General features: G+C 43.0%; 1 protein-coding gene across 2 annotated transcripts; it reads left to right on the top strand.

The window, feature by feature from the left end:
* The first annotated feature begins 1,217 nt into the window (after nucleotides 1-1,217).
* On the top strand, nucleotides 1,218-24,702 carry LOC139413126 (phosphoribosylglycinamide formyltransferase). 2 transcript variants are annotated; one of them, XM_071160206.1, is made up of 21 exons: nucleotides 1,218-1,484; nucleotides 3,740-3,889; nucleotides 4,045-4,140; nucleotides 4,258-4,432; nucleotides 4,574-4,685; nucleotides 5,267-5,335; nucleotides 5,612-5,737; nucleotides 5,881-5,968; nucleotides 6,085-6,170; nucleotides 6,473-6,641; nucleotides 10,458-10,689; nucleotides 12,847-12,941; nucleotides 14,842-14,951; nucleotides 15,335-15,533; nucleotides 15,841-16,092; nucleotides 16,471-16,623; nucleotides 18,955-19,158; nucleotides 19,424-19,588; nucleotides 22,684-22,956; nucleotides 23,265-23,380; nucleotides 24,020-24,702. In XM_071160206.1, exons 2-21 carry the CDS (start codon nucleotides 3,745-3,747, stop codon nucleotides 24,215-24,217), a joined length of 3,063 nt encoding a protein of 1,020 aa, XP_071016307.1. In that variant the 5' UTR covers nucleotides 1,218-1,484; nucleotides 3,740-3,744; the 3' UTR covers nucleotides 24,218-24,702. The 2 variants fall into 2 exon arrangements, with proteins under 2 accessions (XP_071016307.1, XP_071016306.1); XM_071160205.1 differs by having other exon boundaries at nucleotides 12,844-12,941.
* The last annotated feature ends 209 nt before the right edge of the window (nucleotides 24,703-24,911 follow it).

The raw sequence follows: 24,911 nt of genomic DNA, 5'->3' as shown, positions 1-24,911 counted from the left end.
TTGTCCTGATTCCAAACAGCTTTCCACTGTGGATGTGATATTATGCTGAAATTCTAGGGTAGGGTCATAATTCAGTTTATGATAGAAGTCACATTTAGATTGTTGTTGGTGACATTCATTCACATGGTCACATTTGTTTTGTTTTTAATGATAATCGAAGGATCTGATTGTAAAGTCCTTAAGAGCCATTCTCTCGTCTCTACTCAGGTTATCATAGGATTTGTGTTTCTGTTTGTCTTTCAGTAGGTCACTTACATAATTTTCAACAATCCTGCAGGTTTCCATGGATGCACATGCCTGTGGGGGGGAGGTATGAATTAACTTTCTGCTCTAAATGTGGTTCTCTCAGAGCTTACAGTTTATTTGCCATTATTCAGCACCTCTACACAAAATAATTGTCTCTGGGTGTGCGCCTAGGGACATTCATACTTCTTGCTTTGCGGCACAGCTCAGAGCTGTTGTAAAGGAAGTTGTCAAGGAAGTGAGTGTGTTTATACAGGACCTACCGTCAATCAATCATGTCAATGCAGAGCTATATGGAGTCATCTGCATTATTAACACATTTGAGAGGAACACTGCCATGCGGTAATTAGCCCAATGTGGCCTCTGCATTCCCCTAGAGGTTCGCCAATTGCGTCGTACCATCCATATGGCGCCTCTGACCACATTTGTTTGATCAAGCATAAATTGGATTTGACCATGCTGAGGGGTCCAAAAAGCTCTGCATTGGCATGATTGGCTGATAGTAGGTGAGGGTGGGCGGTCCTAAATAAACAAAAATGTACTTTTTTGACAACTTCCTTCACAACAGTTCTGCTCAACAGCTCTGTGCTGCTCCACAAAGATGTATGAATGCCCTGACTTCTGCAAAGGCCATATCGTCTAAAATGCTGCACGGCCAATGCAGGATTCAGATTGATCATGCAGCGCCTGTAAGAGTTGAATACCCCTGCTCGACATGCTTAAAATATAGATTTGACCCAAAAACTACAACTCCCATGATTCTTTGAATGAAAAAACGACTAGAGGCTAAGGAAGTTAACACATTTTACAGAAACAAAACTTGATATGCACATTATACACTATCTTAAGACATTTTACTAGACACTGCCTACATAAATGGCTATAGAAGTTACATCTATATATTATTTGACCCGCTTTTAAAAGCTAAACAAACACAGTTGCGTATCATATTGGGTCCACGTGATTTGAGAGTTGATATGCTGCGTTCAAGTGCTAGTTGCAACTAGGAAAAGTCCGTCTTGTTAACTGGTTGACTGCGGCGCCTGTATAGCCAGACCAGTTTAAAGTCGAAAATGTACGAGTTTGCTAGTTTCGACTAGCAATTTAACGCTGCAATACCCCGCGTGCTTACTGCCCCCGTGCACACAGGGTAGTCTCCCCTAGCTGTGGGCAAGGAAAGTACATCTGGACGTGGGATCTGTCATCAAAAAAATACTAACTCGCCACTACACAAGATACATGTGAGTTTGGCTTTAATAGACTTCATCTAAGTTGTTTTATGAGAACTTGCAGTGTTGAACGTGTGGTCACCGAGTCGAAGTTTTACCATCGTGATGCTAATTACAATTTGGAATCAACTGGGGAAGTTGGCTACAGTACCTAGGTAAAACTACAAGAACACGGCTCATTGCGAAAGAGGGTGATTTTTCGTATTTTTGCATGTGGCTGCAAATATTTCACTGCGTCAATGAAATTAGCAATCGATAGTGTGGCGAAACTCAAAAGCTGTAGTTAGCTACAACTGTAGCCAGTTATCTAACTATGTAGTTTAACTTTGCTTGTGGAGCCATTCCACCCACATGTTAAATTGTAGCCAGTGGGCTCATTCTGCCATCACTGGTCAGCAAACTTAGTAACAAAAAGTTCCCTGTCCACCCTGTGTTTTTTGTGCTGATTTTTATTTTTAAGCGATGCGCTGCGGACAATCACTTTATACATTTTAGTAAATTCTCTTCAAAAGTTCTCAAACCTCTGTAAATTCATAGCCCCATTGCCTGGTGAGTCACATGAGTGAGTGTTTCCAATCAAAGGGAGCTCGTCGACTAATTGGGAGCCACGCGCGTCATGCTACACACATTATTTCTATAAAAGTTCATATTTGATAGTTTGCTGATGTACATACTCCTCGGGAATTGTATCAGTAGGCGTATAGGCCATTCCAGGGGGTCATGGCTAGAAGGGATCCAGCTTTTTGTGAAATTTAACGTACAAATGTGTTATTTATTTCATTTAAGCTAACCCTAACCCTCTTCCTAACCTTAAAACCTATTTATCATAACCTGCTAAGTTAATTATCCTAGCCTGCTGCTTAAGTTCTCCTAACCTGCCATGAAAAGTAAATTCTGACGTTAATTTGGCAACTGATCCTTTATTGAACGTTAAGATAGAAATAGGCAATGTAGATCAAACAGCCTCTCTGATATGTAGAATAAGAAAGCACATTGGCTCTATTCACACACTTCTATCTGCAGCGTTCATAACGTTTGGGGGAGATAGAACTGGTTTAAACTCTGAGCCCCTGGTTTGTTTGTTTGTGGGGAGTATTGATTGGGGCAAAGGCATGCCCACCACTTCTTCAACCCAAATACTGGCCATCTACAACAATGATTGCAAACTTAGATGCGGGTGGGGGGGCCACCAAAAACTCAATGATGGGCACAGTTGCTCGACGGTCTGCATACCCGTACCCACCCCACCCGAGTGGCTCCCCTGTTGACGGCGGAGAGAAATGGTTGCAGATTTGTTTTTATATTAAATCTGAGTGAGACTGACCAACAAAATCAATGGGGGCCCACTGGCCGTTAATTCGACAGTTTTTAGCGGCCTTCTAATTCAGCAATCTCCCCCAAAAATGTTGCTGACATGGTCTAATTGACTATCAGTGACTGATATACGAAGAAAAAGCTGCTGATCCATAACCAAATGTGGGTATTGCACCTTGTCTATTCTAACTCGCAACCATAAGTTGAGACCCCGACATAGTTCCCCATTTTGGAAATTGGTCCGAGGCTCTTGGGCTGCCCATTGCCCATCCCTGATCTACGTCTTTCTGTTCTGAGGCATATTAAACACAAAACAGTATTCAAGGGTTTGTACACGTTAGTCCCCCCCCCAACCTGTTTCTACTGTCATTAACACACTGATACATGATATGTTGCTTAAAATGTTGTTGTTTTTAATGCAAATTACACCGTTTTTAATGGGTCCCTACACAGAATGGGCTCTTGGACAATGACAACTAATTGGAGACAGATTTTTATGGGTGGCAGTGTCCCAACAAATGTGATGTATGAATCTGAGATTTAAATGCTAGGCCCCAGCAAAAGGTCACCAATCCTTCACAGCAGCCTGGTGATGAGGCTTTGGGTAAGGTCCTCATTTGCAGTTTCCCTGCACCATAGGTCAATTTTCACATGCAATTAAATAGCTTATTTTATGGATGATAAATTAGTCATTTGAGAAGCTGTTTTATTTACTGTCGCTGTTAGTGCCCAGTGACTAACCTGGGTTGAAATCAGAAGGGTGCAATGTTCTGAAGGTTGCAGATAGAAATACGTTGTTTAGAGTTTCTTTATTCTACATGTCAGAGAAGCATGTCTGTTCTTCAGAATATATTTCTGTCTGAAATTTCCAAGATGTCTTACTGAGCACCATCCTGGTTCGGTGATATGATTTGATCACGTGTGATTGCTTTTTCCATCTACCTGTCATTTAGTTGCCATGGCAGTGCGGTTGCTGGTGATTGGCAGTGGTGGGCGGGAACACACCTTGGCATGGAAGCTGGCACAGTCACCACACATCCAGCAGGTCCTGGTGGCACCAGGGAACGCTGGCACCGCCAACTGTGGAAAGATCTCCAACTCTGGTGAGAAGGACACGCATAACTGTTAATATCATGATTTGTCTGAGGTCTTTTATGGTCATCTGACATTACCAGGAATCGTATAATCTACGAAAACTCTTAGCCACTCCGTTCCATCTGAAATTTGTGTGTGCGTCTTTTCTCCCCCCTCTGCACAGAGGTGTCTGTGAGTAATCACTCCATCCTGGCTCAGTTCTGTAAGGAGCATAGCGTGGGGCTGGTGGTGGTAGGGCCCGAGGTGCCTCTCGCAGCAGGTGAGTGGCACACATCCTTATCTTCCCCATTTCATATTCAGCCTTCTGAAACAGTACAGATACAAAGGAAATGCCAAGTTGACCGTCATCATTCTTCTCTTCCCCCCCACCCCCCAGGCATGGTAGATGACTTGCAAGCGGCAGGGGTCCCGTGTTTCGGCCCCTCAGCGAAGGCTGCCCAGCTGGAGGCCAGTAAGAGTTTCTCCAAGGCCTTTATGGACCGTCACGGCATCCCCACAGCCAACTGGTGCTCCTTCACCGACCCCCAGGAGGCCTGCAGCTACATCCGCACGTCAGTACTGGGGTGGGAGGGTGAAGTTGTTGGAGAGATGGGGTCATGTTAATTGACAAGTCCAATTTCTACCCATCTCCTGAACTGAAATATAATTGACCCTGCCTCTGTGGCTCTCTAACCTTTAACCCCTAACCCCAGGGCCAGTTTTCCTGCTCTGGTGGTGAAGGCCAGCGGCCTGGCTGCAGGGAAGGGTGTCATTGTGGCCAAGGACCAGGAGGAGGCTTGCCAGGCTGTGCTGGACATAATGAAGGTATAGTTTCAAAGTGACCCAAAGTTAGTTTTGCATTTCCCACCCTAATAGTTAGAATACCACAGTCTATCCTCTCTTGATTGTCACAAATGGTATCTGTGTGTGTGCCTCAGTACAGCAGTTTTCATAAGAGTGTCGCTCGTCCTTGAATGTTGTTCTTTTGGGGGAGATGTGTCACTTATGCACACTCACTAGACTATATATATACACACTCAATCTCACACACTACATACGCGCACACGCATACCGACAACACAAACTTTTACACTCATAATTTGCTGTTGATACTCTGTTCTGTATTTTACTCTTACCTATCCTGATGCCTAGTCACTTTAACCTGCCTTCATGTACATATCTACCTGGAATACCTCGTACCTCTGCACACTGATCTGGTACTCCCTTTTTTTATATAGCTCTGTTCTTGTGTACTTTATTTTATTCCTCTTGTGTTACTATTTTATATTTTTAAACTCTGCATCGTTGGGAAGGTCTGGTAAGCAAGCAGTTGTACACCAGTTGTATTCGGCACGACTCGACAAATCCAGCTCCCATTTTAAAGAAGGTTTGTGTGTGTGTTGCAGGACAAAACGTTCGGCTCTGCCGGGGAGACTGTGGTGGTGGAGGAACTACTGGAGGGAGAAGAAGTGTCTGTGAGTGTCCGGTCCTCTTTCTTTTTCTTGTGAAATACCCACGTTTACATGCACAGTGGGCAACATTTTCGTCATGCAAAATAGCACAGATCCATGCAAAGAATACATTGGATAATGTGCTTTCCATGTCTATTTAAAATGTTATGGTTATTTTTGCTCACTGCCATTTGATTGTGCAAAATGTCGGCCTGTATGTACCCTGACGACAATTCAATATGCGGTTCTATTATTGGCATTTACTAACTACTTGCTCTTTCTGTCTCCTTCCCTGTGTAGTGTCTGTGTTTCAGTGATGGCTGCAGTGTGTCCCCCATGCCCCCGGCCCAGGACCACAAACGCCTGCAGGACGGGGACCTGGGCCCCAACACGGGCGGCATGGGGGCTTACTGCCCCACCCCCCAGGTACACACACACTTGACACCCACCGACCATTGTCTCACATTGCTCAGAATGTGTACGACTCTCTCTCTTCCTGTGCACAACATGCTATTGTCTGTCCATCTGTTTGTCTTCTGTCTGTCAATCAAACATCCATTTGTGTCCAGGTGTCTCAGGAGCTTTTGCAGCAGATCAGAGAGACTGTCCTCCAGAAGACTGTGGATGGCATGAAGGAGGAGGGAACCCCCTATGTGGGTGAGTAATGAACTGCAGGTAGCACACTGGTTATTGAGTGGAAAGGAAAGGGGTGCAAAATAGTGTCCCTCGCTTTTATTTGTCTCACTCGTTTACATGTTGTCATCCTCTATCAGGTGTGCTGTATGCTGGGCTGATGTTGACCAAGCAGGGGCTGAAGGTCCTGGAGTTTAACTGTCGCTTCGGCGACCCAGAGTGTCAGGTTGGTAAACTGTGTGTGAGCATGTGTTATTGGTATATGTCACTGCTCTATGTTATCATCATGGAGCTGATAAGTCAAGTTTTGCACTTGTACTGCACTAATGGGTAAGGTTAAGAAAAATGCAGTATGAATTGGTCCTTAATCTGTGCCTATTAGGACAATTTCGATCTAGCCTGAATCATGTTCAGTTGGGCAAACCGTACCTAACCATTTTGTAGTGGGAAAACGGAAATTCCAGTATTACCTCCCGTTTCACTCTGAATTAAAATATTTTCTTCCTATTAAACGTGACCTTGTTCCAGGTGCTGATGCCCTTGCTGAAGAGTGACCTGTATGAGGTGCTCCAGAGCACCCTGGAGGGGAAGTTGGCATCCAGTCCACCTGAGTGGCACCAGGACAGGTCTGCAGTTACTGTGGTCATGGCCAGCCCTGGCTACCCCGGCTCCTATAAGAAAGGTGTCGCAATCACTGGTAGGTACGCTTCTGTCGATTGCTACTTGACTGGGGTGTATTCATTAATCACACTGTTGCAAAGTGTTTTGCACCGGAAATAAGTTTCCATTGGACAAATTCCTCCACGCTTCATTCCGTTTACCTCTTCTTTCGAATGGTTCCCGTTTGGAACAGATTTGCTGTCAGGTCGGTTGTTCAGCATCGGTTTCGACTATCAACTAATTACATAACATTAACCAGGTTTCCTTCCAACCTTTTAATGTGAGTGAAGTACATGTAGGATAAAAAAAATGTTACAGCAGGCCTGATGGAAACGGCACATTTGTCAGTGAACTTTCCAAATGTTGGCAAAACTAAATGCGCTACACAAGTTGGGATATTTTTCAATAGTGAAGAGGCGACTCCGGGATGCTGGCCTTCTAGGCAGAGTTGCAACAAAAAAGCCATATCTCAGACTGGCCAATAAAAAGAAAGAAAAATAACAGACACTGGATAGAGGAATTCTGCCTAGAAGGCCAGCATCCCGGAGTCACCTCTTCACTGTTGATGTTCAGACTGGTGTTTTGCGGGTACTATTTAATGAAGGTGCCAGTTGAGGACTTGTGAGGCATCGTTTCTCAAACGGTACACTCTAATGTAATTGTCCTCTTGCTCAGTTGTGCACTGGGGCCTCCCACTCCTATTTCTATTCTGGTTAGTGCCAGTTTGCGATGTTCTGTGAAGGGAGTAGTACACAGCGTTGGACGAGATTTTCAGTTTCTTGGCAATTTCTCGCATGGAATAGCCTTAATTTCTCAGAACCAGAATAGACTGATGAGTTTCAGTAGAAAGTTCTTTGTTTCTGGCCATTTTGAGCCGGTAATCGAACCCACAAATGCAGATGCTCCAGATAATAAAACTGTCCTCCTTTAGACTAGTTGAGTGTTTCTTTAATTAGCACAATTGTTTTCAGCTATGCTAACATAATTACAAAAGTGTTTTCTTATGATCAATTAGCCTTTTAAAATGATAAACTTGGATTAGCTAACACAACGTGACATTGGAACACAGGATCGATGGTTGCTGATAATGGGGCCTATGTAGATATTCCATAACAAATCTGCCGTTTCCAGCTACAATAGTCATTTACATCATTAACAATGTCTACACTGTATTTCTGATACATTTCATGTTATTTTAATGGACAAAAAAATTGTTTTTCTTTCAAAAACAAGGACATTTCTAAGTGACCAAACTTTTGAACGGTTGTGTACCTATGGACGAATGATGTCAGAGCTGAACTGACTAGGATACAGTAGAATAGTATAGAAAACAGTATATACATATGAGATGAGTAATGCCAGATATGTAAACAGTAAAGTGACTAGTGTTCAATTCCTTAAAGTGGACACAGATTTCTAGTCTATTCCTATAGGCAGCAGCCTCTAATGTGCTAGTGCTGGCTAACAGTCTGATGGCCTTGAGATAGAAGCTGTTTTTCAGTCTCTCGGTCCCAGCTTTGATGCACCTGTACTGACCTTGCCTTCTGGATGATAGTGGGGTGAACAGGCAGTGGCTCGGGTCGTTGATGTCCATGCTGATCTTTTTGGCCTTCCTGTGACATCGGGTGCTGTAGGTGTCCTGATACTGTAACGTTATACGACTCCTTGCCGTTCTTCAAGATATAACACGTTAGTTGCTTACTGGACCCAGGCAATCTGTGTGAAATGTTAACTAGCTAACAAACTACTATCTGTGAACTAATGTTTTCCTTTTACAGTATGTTGTTAATGAGAGAATTACCGTAGGTGGAAATGAGGCGTTGCTTGTTAAACAAGTATAGCTGGAGCCGAGCCTGGCTTACACCTGTTACTGCTAGACGTTACCTTTGAAGATCTTCTTCTGTTGGCACCCCAATATGTCCCAGAAACATCACAAATTGTCATTTTGTTTGATAAATTTCACCTTTATATCCACAAAATGTTCATTTTTTGTTGTTGGTGCGTTTGATTCAGAAATAGACCGGTTCCAACTTGCCCAACATGACTACAAATGATCTAATAAGTTACGGGGCGTTTATTTAATTCTTCACTCGGTGGGCAAAAACAACGTTCACCATGTAGCCTTGTGCACTTGATCGATGTCTACTATACTGGGCACTATAATAGAGATAAAACAGAATGCCTGTTTGTTTTGTTCTATTTAGTATGTGTTGTTCCCAAGTGCAATATTTAGGTGTGTGTGGTCACAAGTGTTCTATTATAAAGGCTGTCATGGCTAACTTCAATATTAGTGTGTTTTACTCAAGACTTGAGTGTCATTGGCAGTGAAGTCGAGGGAACAAATAACATTGGATTGCTTTCTTTACATTTTTCTAGCAGTGAGTTAGGTCCACATGAACCACTTTTTATTTTACACACAGACTGATCAGGCAGATCATATTCTTTGTTGTTTGATTAGTTAAACTGCATTTCCCCCTAGCAGGGATTTGTTTTGTATTTTTCAATGCAAAAAAAAACAAACTGTCACCTTTTTGGGCCCTCACCAGTTTGCATCCCTGATCATAGAGCTTGATGGTTTTTGCGACTGCACTTGAATAAACTTTCAAAGTTGTTAATTTTCCGGTTTGACTAAATTTCATGTCTTAAAGTAATGATGAATTGTAGTTTCTAATTGCTTATTTGAGCTGTTCTTGCCATTTAATATGTACTTGTTTGTTTCTTTTACCAAATAGCTATCTTCTGTATTCCACCCCTACCTTGTCACAACACAACTGATCGACTCAAATGCATTAAAAGGAAAGAGAACCCACAAATTAACTTTTAAGGCATACCTGTTCATTGAATTGCATTCCAGGTGACTATCTCTTGAAGCTGGTTGAGAGAATACCAAGAGTGTGCAAAGCTATCATCATGGCAAATGGTGGCTACTATGAAGAATATAAAATATATTGATTTAACACTTTGTTTTTGGTTTCTACATGATTCTGTATGTTATTTCATAGTTGATGTCTTCACTGTTATTCTACAATAATAAATAAAAAGGTAACTGAATGAGTAGGTGTCAACTTTTGACTGGTACTGTATATCATTTAAAGAACTCAGTCCGTCTTTAAATTGGCTCTTGAAAGTTGTAGTAGAATGCATAAGGTGGAAATTGGGTAGTGCATCATCAGTTCCTCTTGTCAGTCATATTGCATACCTTAGAGCGATTTATAACTTTTCAGAAATGTCCAGTGTTTTTTAGCCCAGATATCAATAATGCCGGAAGGGGGACCCCTGAGTGAAAAAGTTGGAATAAGTGATGAACTTCACAGGGTGGTGAAAGTGCACAGTGATAAGCTTGATGGGATAGTGTTATCATTAACATGATAATTGATTCTTGGCCGCTGTTTGACAAAAATAGTTTTTTTTTTTTTGGTCCATAATAATCTTGTGTAGGTTATACCAGCACTATATCTGTGAACCGTTCTATATAGAGCGTACGTGTCAAGACCAGTGTGCGCCCATTTGTGATATACACATTTATTGTGACACAACCATCAATTGAGTTGAAAATGCAATGGAAACCCATATAACTTCTATATGGTACTTGGGAATTTGACCGCAGAAGTTACTTTTATGTGCACTATGTCATTATGCACAGCTTTTTATGGTAATGTATCTCTGGTGGAAAAAAGCATGTTTTTATTTATGCAGATTTTAGAATATTTGCATAAAACTGATTTTAAAGTAGGGGGAGATTAGGGACTCTTATCTCCTGCGTCCCCGTCCCCCCTTCTCTACCTCTCATCCACACTCCCTCTGTCTTCCTCCATATCTTTCTCATTCTCTCCATCACTCTACTCTCGCTCAGGTCTGTCTCAGGTGGAGGAGACAGGGGTGCAGGTGTTCCACGCTGGCACGTCGCTGAAGGAAGGGGGTGTTGTCTCCAGCGGGGGGCGTGTCCTCACTGTCACCGCTGTTAGGTCGTCTCTGGAGATGGCCCTGCACGCAGCCAATCGGGGTGTGGCCGCTGTGGGGTTCCCGGGAGCCGTGTACCGACGTGACATCGGTCACCGAGGTATCGCCCACCTCGCCCAGCACAGGTGTGTGTGGGTGGACACGCACTGAACACGCACTGAACACACAAACACTCCTTATTCATTTCACTGTAATAGTTTGACCATCTTAATGTTAGAACCCAACATTTTGTTTGAGTACATATTGACAGGAGGGAGTATTGGCTAACCCTAGACGAAGTCTACCTCTGTCTGTCTGATGTTTACAGTTGAAGTCGGAGGTTTACATACACTTAAGCTAGAGTCATTAAAACTCATTTTTCAACCACTCCACAAATTTCTTGTTAACAAACTGTAGTTTTGGCTAGTCGGTTAGGACATCTACTTCGTGCATGACACAAGTCATTTTTCCAACAATTGTTTACAAACAGATTATTTTACTTATAATTCACTATCACAATTCCAGTGGGTCAGAAGTTTACATACACTAAGTTGACTGTGCCTTTAAACAGCTTGGAAAAATCCAGAAAAATGTCATGACTAGAATCTTCTGATAGGCTAATTGACATTATTTGAGTCAATTGAGGTGTACCTGTGGGTGTATTTCAAGACCTACATTCAAACTCAGTGCCTCTTTGCTTGACATCATGGGAAGATCAAAAGAAATCAGCCAAAAAATTGTCGATCCTCCACAAGTCTGGTTCATCCTTGGGAGCAATTTCCAAACGCCTGAAGATACCACGTTCCTCTGTACAAACAATAGTACGCAAGTATAAACACCATGGGACCACGCAGCTGTCATACCGCTCAGGAAGGAGACGCAGTCTGTCTCCTAGAGATTAATGTACTTTGGAGTGAAAACAACAACAGCAACACCTTGTGAAGATGCTGGAGGAAATGGGTACAAACGTATCAATATCCACAGTTAAACGAGTCCTAAATTGACATAACCTGAAAGGCCGTTCAGAAAGGAAGAAGCCTCTGCTCAAAAACCGCAATAAAAAAGCCAGACTACGGTTTGCAGCTGCACATGGGGACAAAGATCGTACCTTTTGGAGAAATGTCCACTGGTCTGATAAAACAAAAATAGAACTGTTTGGCCAAAATGAACATCGTTATGTTTGGAAGAAAAAGGGGGAGACACGGGGGTAGCAGCATCATGTTGTGGAGGTGCTTTTCTGCAAGAGGGACTGGTGCACTTCACAAAATAGATGGTATCATGAGGGTGGAAAATTGTGGATATATTGAAACATCATCTCAAGACATCGGTCAGGAATGGCTTGAGGACAACAAAGTCAAGGTATTGGAGTGGCCATCACAAAGCCCTGACCTCAATCCTATAGAAAATTGTGGGCCGAACTGAATGCGAGCAAGGAGGCCTACAAACCTGACTCAGTTACACCAGCTCTGTCAGGAGTAATGGGCCAGAATTCACCCAACTTATTGTGGGAAGCTTGTGGAAGGATACCCAAAATGTTTGACCCAAGTTAAACAATTTAAAGGCAATGCTACCAAATACTAATTGAGTGTATGTGAACTTCTGATCCACTGGGAATGTGATGAAATAAATGAATGCTGAAATAAATCATCCTCTACTATTATTCTGACATTTCACATTCTTAAAATAGTAGTGATCATAACGGACCTAAGACTGGATTAAATGTCAGGAATTGTGAAACTGCGTTAAAATGTATTTGACTAAGGTGTATGTAAACTTCCGAATTCAACTGTACATGTAGATTTGGCCTAAACTCTCAGATTCCAATAGATAGTTTAGTCTCATTTCATTCTGTATACTGTTATCGTGTAGAATTCCAGTCTGACTTTTTGTTTTCGTATTTGAAGAACGTTCCTAGATATTTATGTTGGATTGGTGTACGCCTTGGCTGACGTTATCCTTGTAACCTGCATCAAATTGTAGGTTGGCCTAGCTAGCACATGACTTTTGTACGCCTTGTTAAGAATGGGTCGATGGACTTCGGAAAGAGAAACATTTGTAGGTAGTCAACCCAAAGTCATTCTTATACATGACAGTATTTTTTAAATTTATTTTTTACATTCGTATGAGTTATCTCTATCTGGTAATGTGAGGTAGAAGCTGAAGTGAGGGACCACCTGATTTGACAGACCGACAATAGCCTGTTGCGTCACTCTGCCATTGGTAGAGGGCAAATAGCTCTAGCCTGATAGGGTATGGTGAGACGACCTCCCAATGACCCTTGCTGTGTGTCGCTCCCCCAGCAGAGGCCTAACTTATAAGGACAGCGGAGTGGACATCGCGGCGGGAAATCGACTGGTAGACATGATCAAGCCATTTGCCAAGGCCACCTCTCGCTCAGGTAATGACGTCAACCCCCTCTCATTGCTGTTAATCAGAACAGCTACAGCTGAGCCACTAGCTAGACAGCCTGGAGATGTAATAATCGGTGTAAGATTGGATATATGATTTGTTTCCCAAATCTCGCTGAGTACACTGCCTGTTCCAATTCCACCTTTTTGAACTACTCAGGTCAACTAATCATCAAGCCTCTGATTAGTTAAATCAGGTGTGCTGGTACTGGAATTGAACAAATAAGTGGAATGGCTGGGCAACACTGGTAAAAGCATTATGGCAAAAAACTCTACCTAGCCTCTTTTTAGACGGACAAGATGCTTGGGGTCGGTTTGGGATTGGGCATTTCATTACATGCTCTGCACTAAAGCAGTCTCTCAGTCAACCTATCATGGTTTCACTTCATCCAACTAATTACAAAGCTTCAAGAAGGTAAATTATTTTCCTTCCCTTGTGAAATGAACCTGAGGAAAGAAATTAGGTTATTTGTCTTGTCTACTTTATCTGGGTGTTAGATAATTAAAGTGATTTATTGTAGTGCCCAGGGCTTTAACAAATACTGTACCTGTAGACAGTGTGCCATCGCTACAGTTTTACTAAAACAGAATTTGGAACAGTTTTCTCGATTTGAACTACAAACACATTGCTACAGGAAGCTTTAATTAGTTTTCTACAATATAAACTTAGCAAAAAAAGAAACATCAGTTTTTCAGGACCCTGTCTTTCAAAGATAATTCGTAAAATACATAACTTCATTGTAAAGGGTAAACAATTAATGAACATGCACCTGTGGAACAGTCGTTAAGACACTAATAGCTTACAGACGGTAGGCAATTAAGGTCACCGAGGATTAAGGAAGACATCCTCCTCCCTCATGTGGTACCCTTCCTGCAGGCTCGTCCTGACATGACCCTCCAGCGTGACAATGCCACCATGCACAGAACGAGCAGTATGGCTGATTTCCTACAAGACATGAATGTCAGTGTTCTGCCATGGCCAGCGAAGAGCCTGTATCTCAATCCCATTGAGCACGTCTAGGACCTGTTGGACCCCCCCCCCCCAGAAATGTCCGGGAACTTGCAGGTGCCTTGGTGAAAGAGTGGGGTAACATCTCACAGCAAGAACTAGCAAATCCGGTGCTGTCCATGAGATGCACTGCAGTACTTAATGCAGCTGGTGGCCACACCAGATACTCTTACTTTTGATTTTGTAAATCTATGCAGTTGACAGAGGACATTTCTTTCTTTCTTTTTTCTCCTGAGTTTACGTATAGGTGGACAGATTGATGGATTGATTATTTTAGTTAATTATTTAAGACATACAGGTAGCTGCCAAAATAAAGGAAACACAGTAAATGATGGATACAAAGTATATTGAAAGCAGGTGCTTCCATACAGGTGTTGTTCCTGAGTTTAATTAACAACCCATCATGCTTATAGTCATGTATAAAAATGCCTGGTTGTCCATTTTTAAATGTTCCTAGCATGGGATCTGTGACTTTGATAGAGGGGTCTCAAAGGAACATAGGGGGTTTAAAGTGTGCGTGTCAGTCACCAGATCTCAACCCAATTGAACACCCACAAACACCGATGATGGAATTTATTGTGGAAGAATGGTGTTGAATCCCTCAAATAGAGTTTCAGACACTTGTAGAATCTATGCCAAGGCGCAATGAAGCTGTTCTGGCGTCTCGTGGTGGCCCAGCACCCTATTAAGACAATTTATGTTGGTGTTTCCTTTATTTTGCCAGTTACCTTTATATCAACCAGATGTAAAAAAATATATATAAAAAAGAAACATGTTTTTAATTGGTGTATACATTTTTTTCCCCCCGATGTGTTCTTCAGTTGTAAAAGACCAGGGAGTGTGTAATAAACAGTTGCTTTTATTCCCCTCCTGTCCACCAGGGTGTACCGCTGAGCTGGGGGGCTTCGCCGGGCTCTTTGATCTCAAAGCTGCAGGCTTCATCGACCCCATCCTGGTGTCTGGGACAGACGGAGTAGGGACAAAGCTCACGGTATGCATAACTTCTCAAAACAGAAACTGTATATGAGACATTGCAGCCAGCCACACTGCATGTTTTGGTGCTGGAATAAAGCTAGGGAGCATCATATTCCAGGTACAGGCTTTTCGTTATTTTTTTATCCGTCTTTTTGGCCTTGCAAAGTTAGATGTAGGATCGTGTGCATATGTTTTAGCTGTTTCTCAATTACACTGTGATTCCTCACATCCCATCTTCTTGCCGCCGCCTCTGCTGTGTTGGCGGAGAAGGTCCAAGGTCCCTACCCTTAGACCTCCTTCGCTAATGTGTTTTAAGCAGGCGAGGAGAGTTTATGCCAGGAATCACAAAGACATTAAGATCCTACAACCTCTTCATGACTTCACCGCTGCCTTCTCTAGATTGCCCAGGCATGCCAGCAGCACAGCACCCTGGGACAGGACCTGGTGGCCATGTGTGTCAACGACGTGCTGGCCCAGGGGGCGGAGCCTCTCTTCTTCCTGGACTACTTCTCCTGTGGCCGTCTGGATGTGGGCGTGGCCTCCGCTGTGATCAGGGGCGTGGCCGAGGCCTGCGGGTTGGCGGGCTGCGCTCTGCTGGGTGAGGGAGGGGGGGGGCAGTCTGACGTCATCGTTAAGATGCAAGGATGGGTGTGTGTGTGTGCGCACTATTTTGTGTGTTCAGGCGGTAAGAAAGTGGAGATGCTGACTGTATACTGGGGGTGTAGTGAAAATAACAAAGTAGGGTTTTAGTTGCTACACTGGAAACCATCTGTATTTTGGGCGTGAGCCAGCCATCAATTTCTGGGTTCTACACTGTGTGTGCGCACACATTTGCAACTGCATGTATGTGTGTTTGATCATATATTTGTGTTAACAACTGTGCGTTTTTCCATTCGTTCATCTAGGCGGGGAGACTGCGGAGATGCCTGGCGTGTACGGCCCCGGCGAGTACGACCTGGCAGGGTTCTGTGTTGGGGCGGTGGAGAGGGGCGCCCTGCTACCCAGGCTGGGGGACATCTGCGAGGGGGACCTACTCATCGGGGTGGCCTCCTCGGGGGTGCACAGCAACGGATTCAGCCTGGTTCGGAAGGTCCTGGAGAGGGCAGGAGTCACCTACAGCTCCCCTGCACCTTTCGGGAAACCTGGACAAACCGTGGGTAGGTTAATGAGATCATACAAGCTCTTACACATGTTTCTTTGAGGGAGAATTTCTCTGGGTGTGTCTGCCCAATCTTTCTTCTCTTGTACTTTCTCTTGAAAGGAGGTAAATTGACAGTTTTGTGGTCATTTATATTTTCCGTTAAATAGGGTTCATCTGCGTAAGATGTCTTACCTTGTACTATCTTCCTGCCTGTTAGTGGTCTTATTCCAGCCTCTATTGGTCTTCTTTTGTACTGTACTGTTCAATTGTATTATTGTAGAGTTTATCTGGGTCCTAGAAAAGTGCTCTATGAATCCAATGTATCATAATTAAAGTAATTCCCCGTAGAGGTCCCCTTTCCCCGTCTAAAGTCTTCCCCCATGTTAATTGACAGGCGAGGTTCTCCTGACGCCTACTAAGATCTACAGCCGCCTGCTCCTGCCAATCTTGCGCAGCGGCGCCATCAAGGCCTATGCCCACATCACTGGGGGCGGCCTATTGGAGAACATCCCCCGAGTCCTGCCTCAGGAACTGTCCGTTGACCTGGGTGAGAGAGAGAAACACACTTTTCTTATTGCCCATGTTTGGTTTTTAAAGTGTAGTGGTAAACAATGTATATGAGGATGAAACAGTTGTCCATATCAGATACCTGATGCTGTTTTGAATTGTACGAACTGTGGTAGGGCTGTCTCCGACAAAAAACTATCTTAGTTGACCGAAAATTGTCTGTTCTTTTGACCAATCGATTGGTTAAAATGTTTTAACATGTATTTTTCCGTATATAGACACAACATTATTTGTTTTAATTTAAATCAACTATATGCATTGAGATTGTCTGATGCTTACCGTTTGATGAAATAAGACATGCCTCAAGTGCCAGAGATCTAGATAACCAGAAGGCAAAAAACATAACCTGAACCAACTATTCTCCTCCCACTCCTGCTGACTTTTGCAGATTCTGCCATTACTCTCCTGAAGTGCCAGTAATAGGCTACAAGAGGAGTCGGCAACCCTTCTCATGTGGAATGCCAGTTTATCTTACCATTTTTACCTATCTGTGCGCCAGTTATGGTTTTCATATGCACATTTTTGCGAAACTGTTTAATTTATATCATCGTCTTATCTCAGTCTTTGTCATGTGGTTAATCAAAATTCTATGTAAATGATACAAAACTAAAAATGTATTTCTATTGCCAACTATGTACAAATATGTAACTATGTATAAAGCCAACAAATAATCATTGCAGCCTGCAGGTAGAAAATATCCAGATTCAAAAAATAAAAAAAATCCTATAAATCACATTGGTTACACATGACCTGACTGCAACAAACTTGAAACATTATATCATCTATTAACTTGGGCCTGGCCTGAAACTTGCTCTAGCAAACTTAAAACGCTGTATTAAAATATTCTGGGGCCTCAGTTTCCAGCGCCAGTGAGCTCTGGACAGACACAGCTGCAGGCTATTTGCGCAATGGATAAGAAGCAGCAGCGCTTGACTTGTGGGCAGGAGCTCACCGGAGCGGAGTACCGACACCTCAAATATTCTACTGCTTGAGCTCCAGTTCCTCTTATAGAATATTAGCTCAAAAGCATTGTGGAGCTCTTGCACCTAAATGTAAACAGTACCAGTGCCCAAAATGAGTATCATACCTATTTCAGTCCAAGTTGAGCACTAATAAGAAGTAATTAGGTAGGCCTATTTTATGACGTTTCCATTGGTTCAGTGCATGACATGGTTATCGAAAGAGAGCACAGGAAAGATTTTTCAAATGCATTGAGGAACTGTTGTATTCTCAAAGGATGTAAAAACAGACTTTGTTTGCTTGCTGTTTTGAGGTGAAGAAAACATTACTTTGAGAAGCTCCGCAGATCATTAGTGGTGGTGCGTTTAAGCCAATCAGAAATACTATCAGATCCCCAAATCAGCACATTTATTTGCCTACATTTACGCACAGGACAGGTAGCCTGTAAGCGCGTCCTTACTCAACATTGACAGGAGTGCTCCAAACAAAAGACAGTGACTAAAACTCATAAATAGAATGAAATAAACCTTAACTTGTTTCTCACAAGTGTAGCATAGGTTGTGCACTCTGCCAACAATGTGTCCACTCCGACAATGATAACAGGAAGACTGGAATATTAATATTGAACGCATTGAAATAAATTACTGTCAGGTTGTAGATTAGGAATTAACGGTAAATGTACTAGTGATTTTATGTAATGGGGAATTGCTATAGGCAAACAAATTCACACAATGAAGTCATAAAAAAATGGACGGGGAGAGCACATTCTGGAGGGAAAAGTGCATTGTTCATCTGGGTGCATGGTCAATCTAACATCTGCATTGGCCATGCAGCATTTACAGTGGGCATGCAGCATTTACAGTGATATGGCCTCAGCAGAAGTTGCTTCTTGCGCTTCGCATTGTGGCGTTGTCAAGGAATTGAGCTTGTATTTATACAAGAAGTACCGCCCCCACCTACCTTCAACCAATCATGTCAATGTGGAGCTATACAGAACCCATAGCATTGTTACAACAATTTGTGAGGTGCATGGCGATGCGGTACAGAGCTCAAATTGGCCAATGTATGCCTCTGGAGGCTCCGTAATTGCAATTGAGCCTCCGACCACACTTTCAGCTCAAGCATAAATTGGCTTTTAGTCTAGGCCCCCGCAATCAATTAGTTCACTGAGATGGGTGTACATATGTTTGTTTGTTTGTTACTGCTCGACTTAAATAATCTTGGTCGACCAACAGCCTAACGACCAAACAATCAACCAGTCGACTAATTGGGGTCAGCCCTAAACTGCGGTTGGTATTTACTTCATATTGAATGCGTGTGTGAGCTGCTCTGTGTGCTTTGTCCCACCCAGACGCCTCCCGTTGGATCATCCCTCCTGTGTTCTCATGGCTCCAGGAGGAGGGGGGCTTGTGCGAGGAGGAGATGGGGCGCACCTTCAACTGTGGCCTTGGGGCCGTGCTGGTGGTGGCCTTTCCGGATGCCCAGAGTGTTCTGAGGAAGCTCCAAGCCCACGAGGATGCGTGGATCGTGGGCTCGCTGGCCCACAAGCAGCCTGGTGAGAGACGAGAGCTAAAGTATGCGTAGTGAAACTCATAACAATGCTACAGGAATGATGGGTTCTGTACACTCCCAGGCCGATAAGGAAACAAACTGAAAGTTGTATAGAATCAATCTTGTTAATGAGGAAATGCTCTTCAGATGTTCACATTAAATGTAATTTTTGTGTTGATGGGTTCAAACGTGTGCATGCACACAGTTAAGTCACACAGCGCTTGGTGATATTCATCTTTGTCATTTTACTGAGTTTTTTTTGTGTGAAGGGGCTGAGCCGGTGGTGATCAGGAACCTGAAGCACAGCCTGCGTTTAGGCCCCTCTCCCTGTGTAGTAGACCTGGGGCCCATGCAGAACGGAGCATCTCAAGGGGACAGCAGTAGCACCGTCCCCCGCAAGAGGACCAGGGTGGGCGTCCTCATCTCAGGCACAGGTTAGTGTTGTGTATGGTGTGTGTCACTTTCTGAAATTGAAAACACTGCCATGTGTCAACAGATGTGTTTAACATTAGTGTTTTTTATTACAAGCAAACATGTTCAAGTGATGCGCGTGCATGCTCTCATCAGATCTCAGTTGCAGAATTAGCTATATACTAATGGGTTGCTAGGTCAAGCAAACATTTCTAGCCCCAATGACCCCTCAACCCACCCACAAGGCCTGAAAACTAGCCCCGCCCAATAGTTTATCGCAGCAAGAGAAGTTGCCACATTTATCCAATGAACCCTTTTTCCATAACGTTATCGAGCAAATTATGAAGGAATATCGGCTTAATTTGTAACAACATAGGCTAAGAAACAAAATGTGTTTTTCCAAGGCTAAGAAACTACATGTGTTTTTCCAAGGCTAAGAAACTACATGTGTTTTTCCAAGGCTAAGAAACTACATGTGTTTTTCCAAGGCTAAGAAACTACATGTGTTTTTCCAAGGCTAAGAAACTACATGTGTTTTTCCAAGGCTAAGAAACTACATGTGTTTTTCCAAGGCTAAGAAACTACATGTTTTTCCATCAAAATAATAATTGTGAGCTTAAGAATGTCACAATAGAAAAGATAATTCACCCTTTATTAAACTCGCCAGATCATTTTCCATCAATGGATGTCGAGTTAACTTGTTTTGACTGCTATGATTAAGCAATAAGGAGGAAGGAGGTGTGGTATATGGTCAATATATTACAACTAAGGGCTATTTTTTGTCATACCTGTTGTACACAGCCCTGAATGCTGATTGGTTGACAGCCATCGTATATCAGACCGTATACCACGGGTATGACACAACATGTATTTTAACTGCTCTGATTACGTTTGTAACCAGTATATAATAGCAATAGCAAGAAACACTTTGAAAAACGTTTTAAAATTAAGTAATGTTAGGCTATTTTCTGTCAATTGTGCCATTTATTATACCGAACATGTCTGGTGAGGTATACAGGCCTTGGAAAAACCTGGGACATTTTCTGCTTCCAGGAATTATGTACAGATCCTTGTGACATGGGGCTGTGTTTTATCATGCTGAAACATATGGTGGTGGGGGAATGGCACGACAATGGGCCTCAGGACTTTGTCACGGTATCTCTGCAATCAAATTGCTATCAATAAAATGCAATTGTGTTCGTTGTCCATAGCTTATACCTGCCCATACCATAACCTCACCACCACCATGGGGTATTCTGTTCACAATGTTGACATCAGAAAACCGCTTGCCCACACAACGCCATACATGTGGTCTGCAGTTGTGAGGCTGGTTAGATATATTGACAAATTCTCTAAAACGACGGACGCGGCTTATGGTAGAAAATAGAACATTAAATTGTCTGGCAAAATATCTGTTGGACATTCCTTTAGTCAGCATGCTAACTGCACGCTCCCACAACTTGAGACATCTGTGGCATTGTGTGACACAATTGCACATTTTATAGTAGTGGACTTTTGTCCCTAGCACAAGGTGCACCTGTGTAATGATCGTGCTGTTTAATCATCAGGTGGATGGATTATCTTGGCAGAAGAGAAATGCACACTAACTGGGATGTAAACACATTTGTGCACAACACGCTTTTTGTGCGTATGAAATATTTCTAGGATCTTTTTATTTCAGCTCATGAAAAATGAGACCAACACTTTACATATTGCGTTTTAATATTTTTGTTCAGTATGAATTGCCTACCTACAACTGGTAAAAAGTTATCATGACATGCGCTGCTCTACACACACGCACCACCGGCCCTCCCCACCACTCAGGAATAGCCTGATCACTGCCTGATAACAGCAGTGAAATAGACACAGTACCAGTCAAAAGTTTGGACACACCTACTCATTCAAGGGTTTGTCTTTATTTTTACTATTTTCTACATTGTAGAATAATCGTGACGACATCAAAACTATGAAATAACACATGGAATCATGTAGTAACCAAAAAACTAAGCGCAAACCAGATGGTGATGACGTATCGCTGCAGAATGCTGTGGTAGCCATGCTGGCTAAGTGTGCCTTGAATTCTAAACAAATCACTGACAGTGTCACCAGCAAAGCACCCCCACCACCGCCATGCTTCACGATGGGAACCACACATGCATGAGATCATCCGTTCACCTGCTCTGCATATCACAAAGACAGATTTGGGCCTCGGGATCTTGTAAAATAATATTTAATAAACAACTCTAAAGGGGCCCTATAAAATCTGAGATTCCCCCCCAAAATGTTTTGACTATTTTCCCAAATTATCTTCTCACTTTTTTTATTAGTCACTCTTAAAATTACAATTGTTCATGGAGAAACGACCAAATTCGATGTTTTGAGTCGATGCTTTAAAAAAAAAAGTTTTTAATTACTCATTATTTTTTTTCTATTGTGCATCTAGCAAGTGAGGAATGTGCCAGTTTAGCGACGGTTCTGTACTGCTGCTGCTCATCTCATGCCAGTTTTCAAATAATAGATACAAATGATATACTTACTCAAAATATACTTTTGTCAGGTAAGTCAACTTTGCAGTTAACATTTTAAATAAGGAAAGTATTTCTGTCAATCCACAAGACGGTGATCAGGCTACACATGGAGAGATAAACAAGCGTGTGCACCACACAGACCGACGAGCAATATTGCTGGTAAATAATTTGGAGATGCTGTGTTAGGTGTGGCTTTTTCTAAGCCAATAGTGGCTAACCAGGGGTGGGATAATGTCAGTGTTGCGTTCATTAGATAGTAGCTGTGGGCTTGCGGTGTCTGAAACTTGTTTATGACCGTTTGCAGTGGAACACATAAAAATTGCATCTGTTTTAAGAACAGTTTGGCCAGCTACTCATAGGTGGGCAGCGAGCTACTGGTAGCTTGCGATCAACCTGTTGGAGACCCCTGCTGTAGTCCATTGTTAAAGGGATAGTTCACCCAAATTTCAGATGGTTCGTTAGTGTGAAAGTTGTCTAAGTAGAGCCAACATATGTGTAGAATTGCAGTTAAGTGCCCCATAGCTAATTGCAGTTATACGTTTAATCTTTTATATCAGTGTGCACTGCCTTATGTGTATTGTGTGTGTCAGGCACCAACCTGCAGGCGCTGATGGAGCAGACCAAGAGAACATCCAGCTCAGCAGAGATCGTGGTGGTGATCTCCAACCAGCCGGGGGTCTTGGGCCTCAAAAGGGCCTCTCTGGCTGGCATTCAGACACGGGTGGTTGACCATAAGCTGTACGGTAGCCGGGCAGAGTTTGACGGCACCATTGACCACGTGCTGGAGGAATTTGATGTGGAGGTGGTGTGTCTCGCCGGCTTCATGAGGATCCTCACAGGGTCCTTCGTCAGGAAGTGGAACGGTAGGACCACCCAGCTTTGTGTGTATCAATAGTAGGTTTGTGTGCATTTTCTGTGATGACAATGTATCGCACAGAAAAAAGTCCATTAACTTCACTTGCTCTCCCTTGAAGTTACATGGGGAAAGGAATGCTTTTTGAAATGTTCATCCCAGTCGAGCACCCGATTTTGATTAAAAACATTTTTTTTTAAGTATTTACTTTTTGGATGGAGCTGGTCTGGAGAATATTTGGGTACGCTTTCATTCTATTAATAATGCTTTGAAATGTTTGTGTGCACATGTGAGAATAATATATTTTGTGTGTTGTAGGAAAACTGCTGAACATCCATCCGTCCCTGCTGCCCTCATTCAAGGGGGTGAATGCCCAGAAGCAGGCTCTGCAGGCGGGGGCACGGGTCTCTGGCTGCACCGTCCACTTTGTGGCTGTAAGTACTCGGAATAGATCCTGCCTCAGCTCACCAATACTAACCATAACCAGATGTTGGTATAAAATCAGCTCGGATCTGATCTTAAAGCCAAACTTATCCTGTGTTTCCTGGTCTATTGCAGAACATTTGAAAAATGGATGCACATTTAGTTTTGTTATCCAAATCTTTATCGAAAAGGCTTCCAGAAACCCCAAACAGATTTCTCTGATACATTAAGTGGAATTATAGCCATATTGCCTACACCTATCTAGTCCTTTCAGATACACACGTGCCTAGGGCTAGGGGTTGTTCTGGGACAGGACCCTAGACTTAGACGACTTATCTTTTTGTATCTTTCCTATTATGGTGTTTGAGGTCATCTACTACTGAAAGGGTGCATACCTGGGTATAAAGCCAATGTTAGCGATTTACTGCCACCTGCAGTTATGGAATGTTTTATCATAAGTATAATTCATTGGCTGATCCCTCATGATGGATGGAATTATGTGTTCCTTCCTTCCTTCACCCATAGGAAATCCCACCCAGTTGACTACTTCAAAATGGTGATTCCCTGCTAAAACAGGCTTTTGGGCACAGAGTTGTCTATGGAGAGGACCTAAATATTTCCCTGCTCTCGCAACTTCCTTTTGTCCACAGGAAGAGGTTGATGCCGGGGCCATCATTGCTCAGGAGGCAGTGCCGGTGTTGATGAATGATACTGAGGAGAGTCTATCAGATCGCATCCGGGAGGCAGAGCACCGGGCCTTCCCTGCCGCCCTGGAGCTGGTGGCCGGGGGCGGCGTGAGGCTGGGGGATGACGGACGCATCATCTGGAACCCCAACGCACAGGGTTAAACCTCAACACAATACCACCCCACCTGCCCCAACACACCCTGGCCCCCATCCCCAAAATACCTTAACCCCCTACCTCAGAATACATTGGGGCCCCACCTAAAAGCAGTGGCTCTACTGACCTGCATAGTAAATGGATTGCCTTAGTGTAAGCAATGTCTCCCATGACCATACCTCCCTCATCTCGGGTAGCTACAAACTGGTTTCTTCCAGATACATTCCTTGTGCCATTGCTACAATGTCGAAATAACTAAGTAATTCCCCTTGTGCACATTCCATGGGTACTATTATGTAAGAATATTACAGTAGTACTTGCCCTATAATTGTAGGTATATCCTCAACATTGCATGACCAGTCATAGCAAGTCGTAGTATGATTATCGCGAAGTGGGTCACGGTTGTTCTCTGCATATACTTTAACACTTAGCGACAATGCCAAAACTGTTATTTCTGCCTGTCCTTGCATTAAACTTGCGCTGTTGAACAACTGTTTATTTTGTTGTTTATCGGCAAACCAGAAAGACATGTAATGAAAGGCTTTTGACAGTCTTCCCTGCAAATCAAAATCGGTTATGTGACAGGTGTACCAACATACCAAGCGTTCCAACATAAAATATTTCAAATTTACTGAATCATTTAATGTTCGTATTTAGGTTGCACACAACATTCCCTCGTTACAACTGAAAACAACAAATTAC

This window comes from Oncorhynchus clarkii, chromosome 7 (assembly GCF_045791955.1).
Source record: "Oncorhynchus clarkii lewisi isolate Uvic-CL-2024 chromosome 7, UVic_Ocla_1.0, whole genome shotgun sequence".
Taxonomy (NCBI): domain Eukaryota; kingdom Metazoa; phylum Chordata; class Actinopteri; order Salmoniformes; family Salmonidae; genus Oncorhynchus; species Oncorhynchus clarkii.
This window is presented reverse-complemented; position numbering and strand designations above follow the sequence as displayed.

Bases quoted from the DNA above. Each gene is read 5' to 3' on its own strand.
- LOC139413126 (XM_071160205.1), top strand. From the start codon at position 3,745: ATGGCAGTGCGGTTGCTGGTGATTGGCAGTGGTGGGCGGGAACACACC. The intron at 3,890-4,044 runs GTGAGAAGGACA...CCCTCTGCACAG, and splicing joins TGGAAAGATCTCCAACTCTG to AGGTGTCTGTGAGTAATCAC. The intron at 10,690-12,843 runs GTGTGTGTGGGT...TCGCTCCCCCAG, and splicing joins GCCCACCTCGCCCAGCACAG to CAGAGGCCTAACTTATAAGG.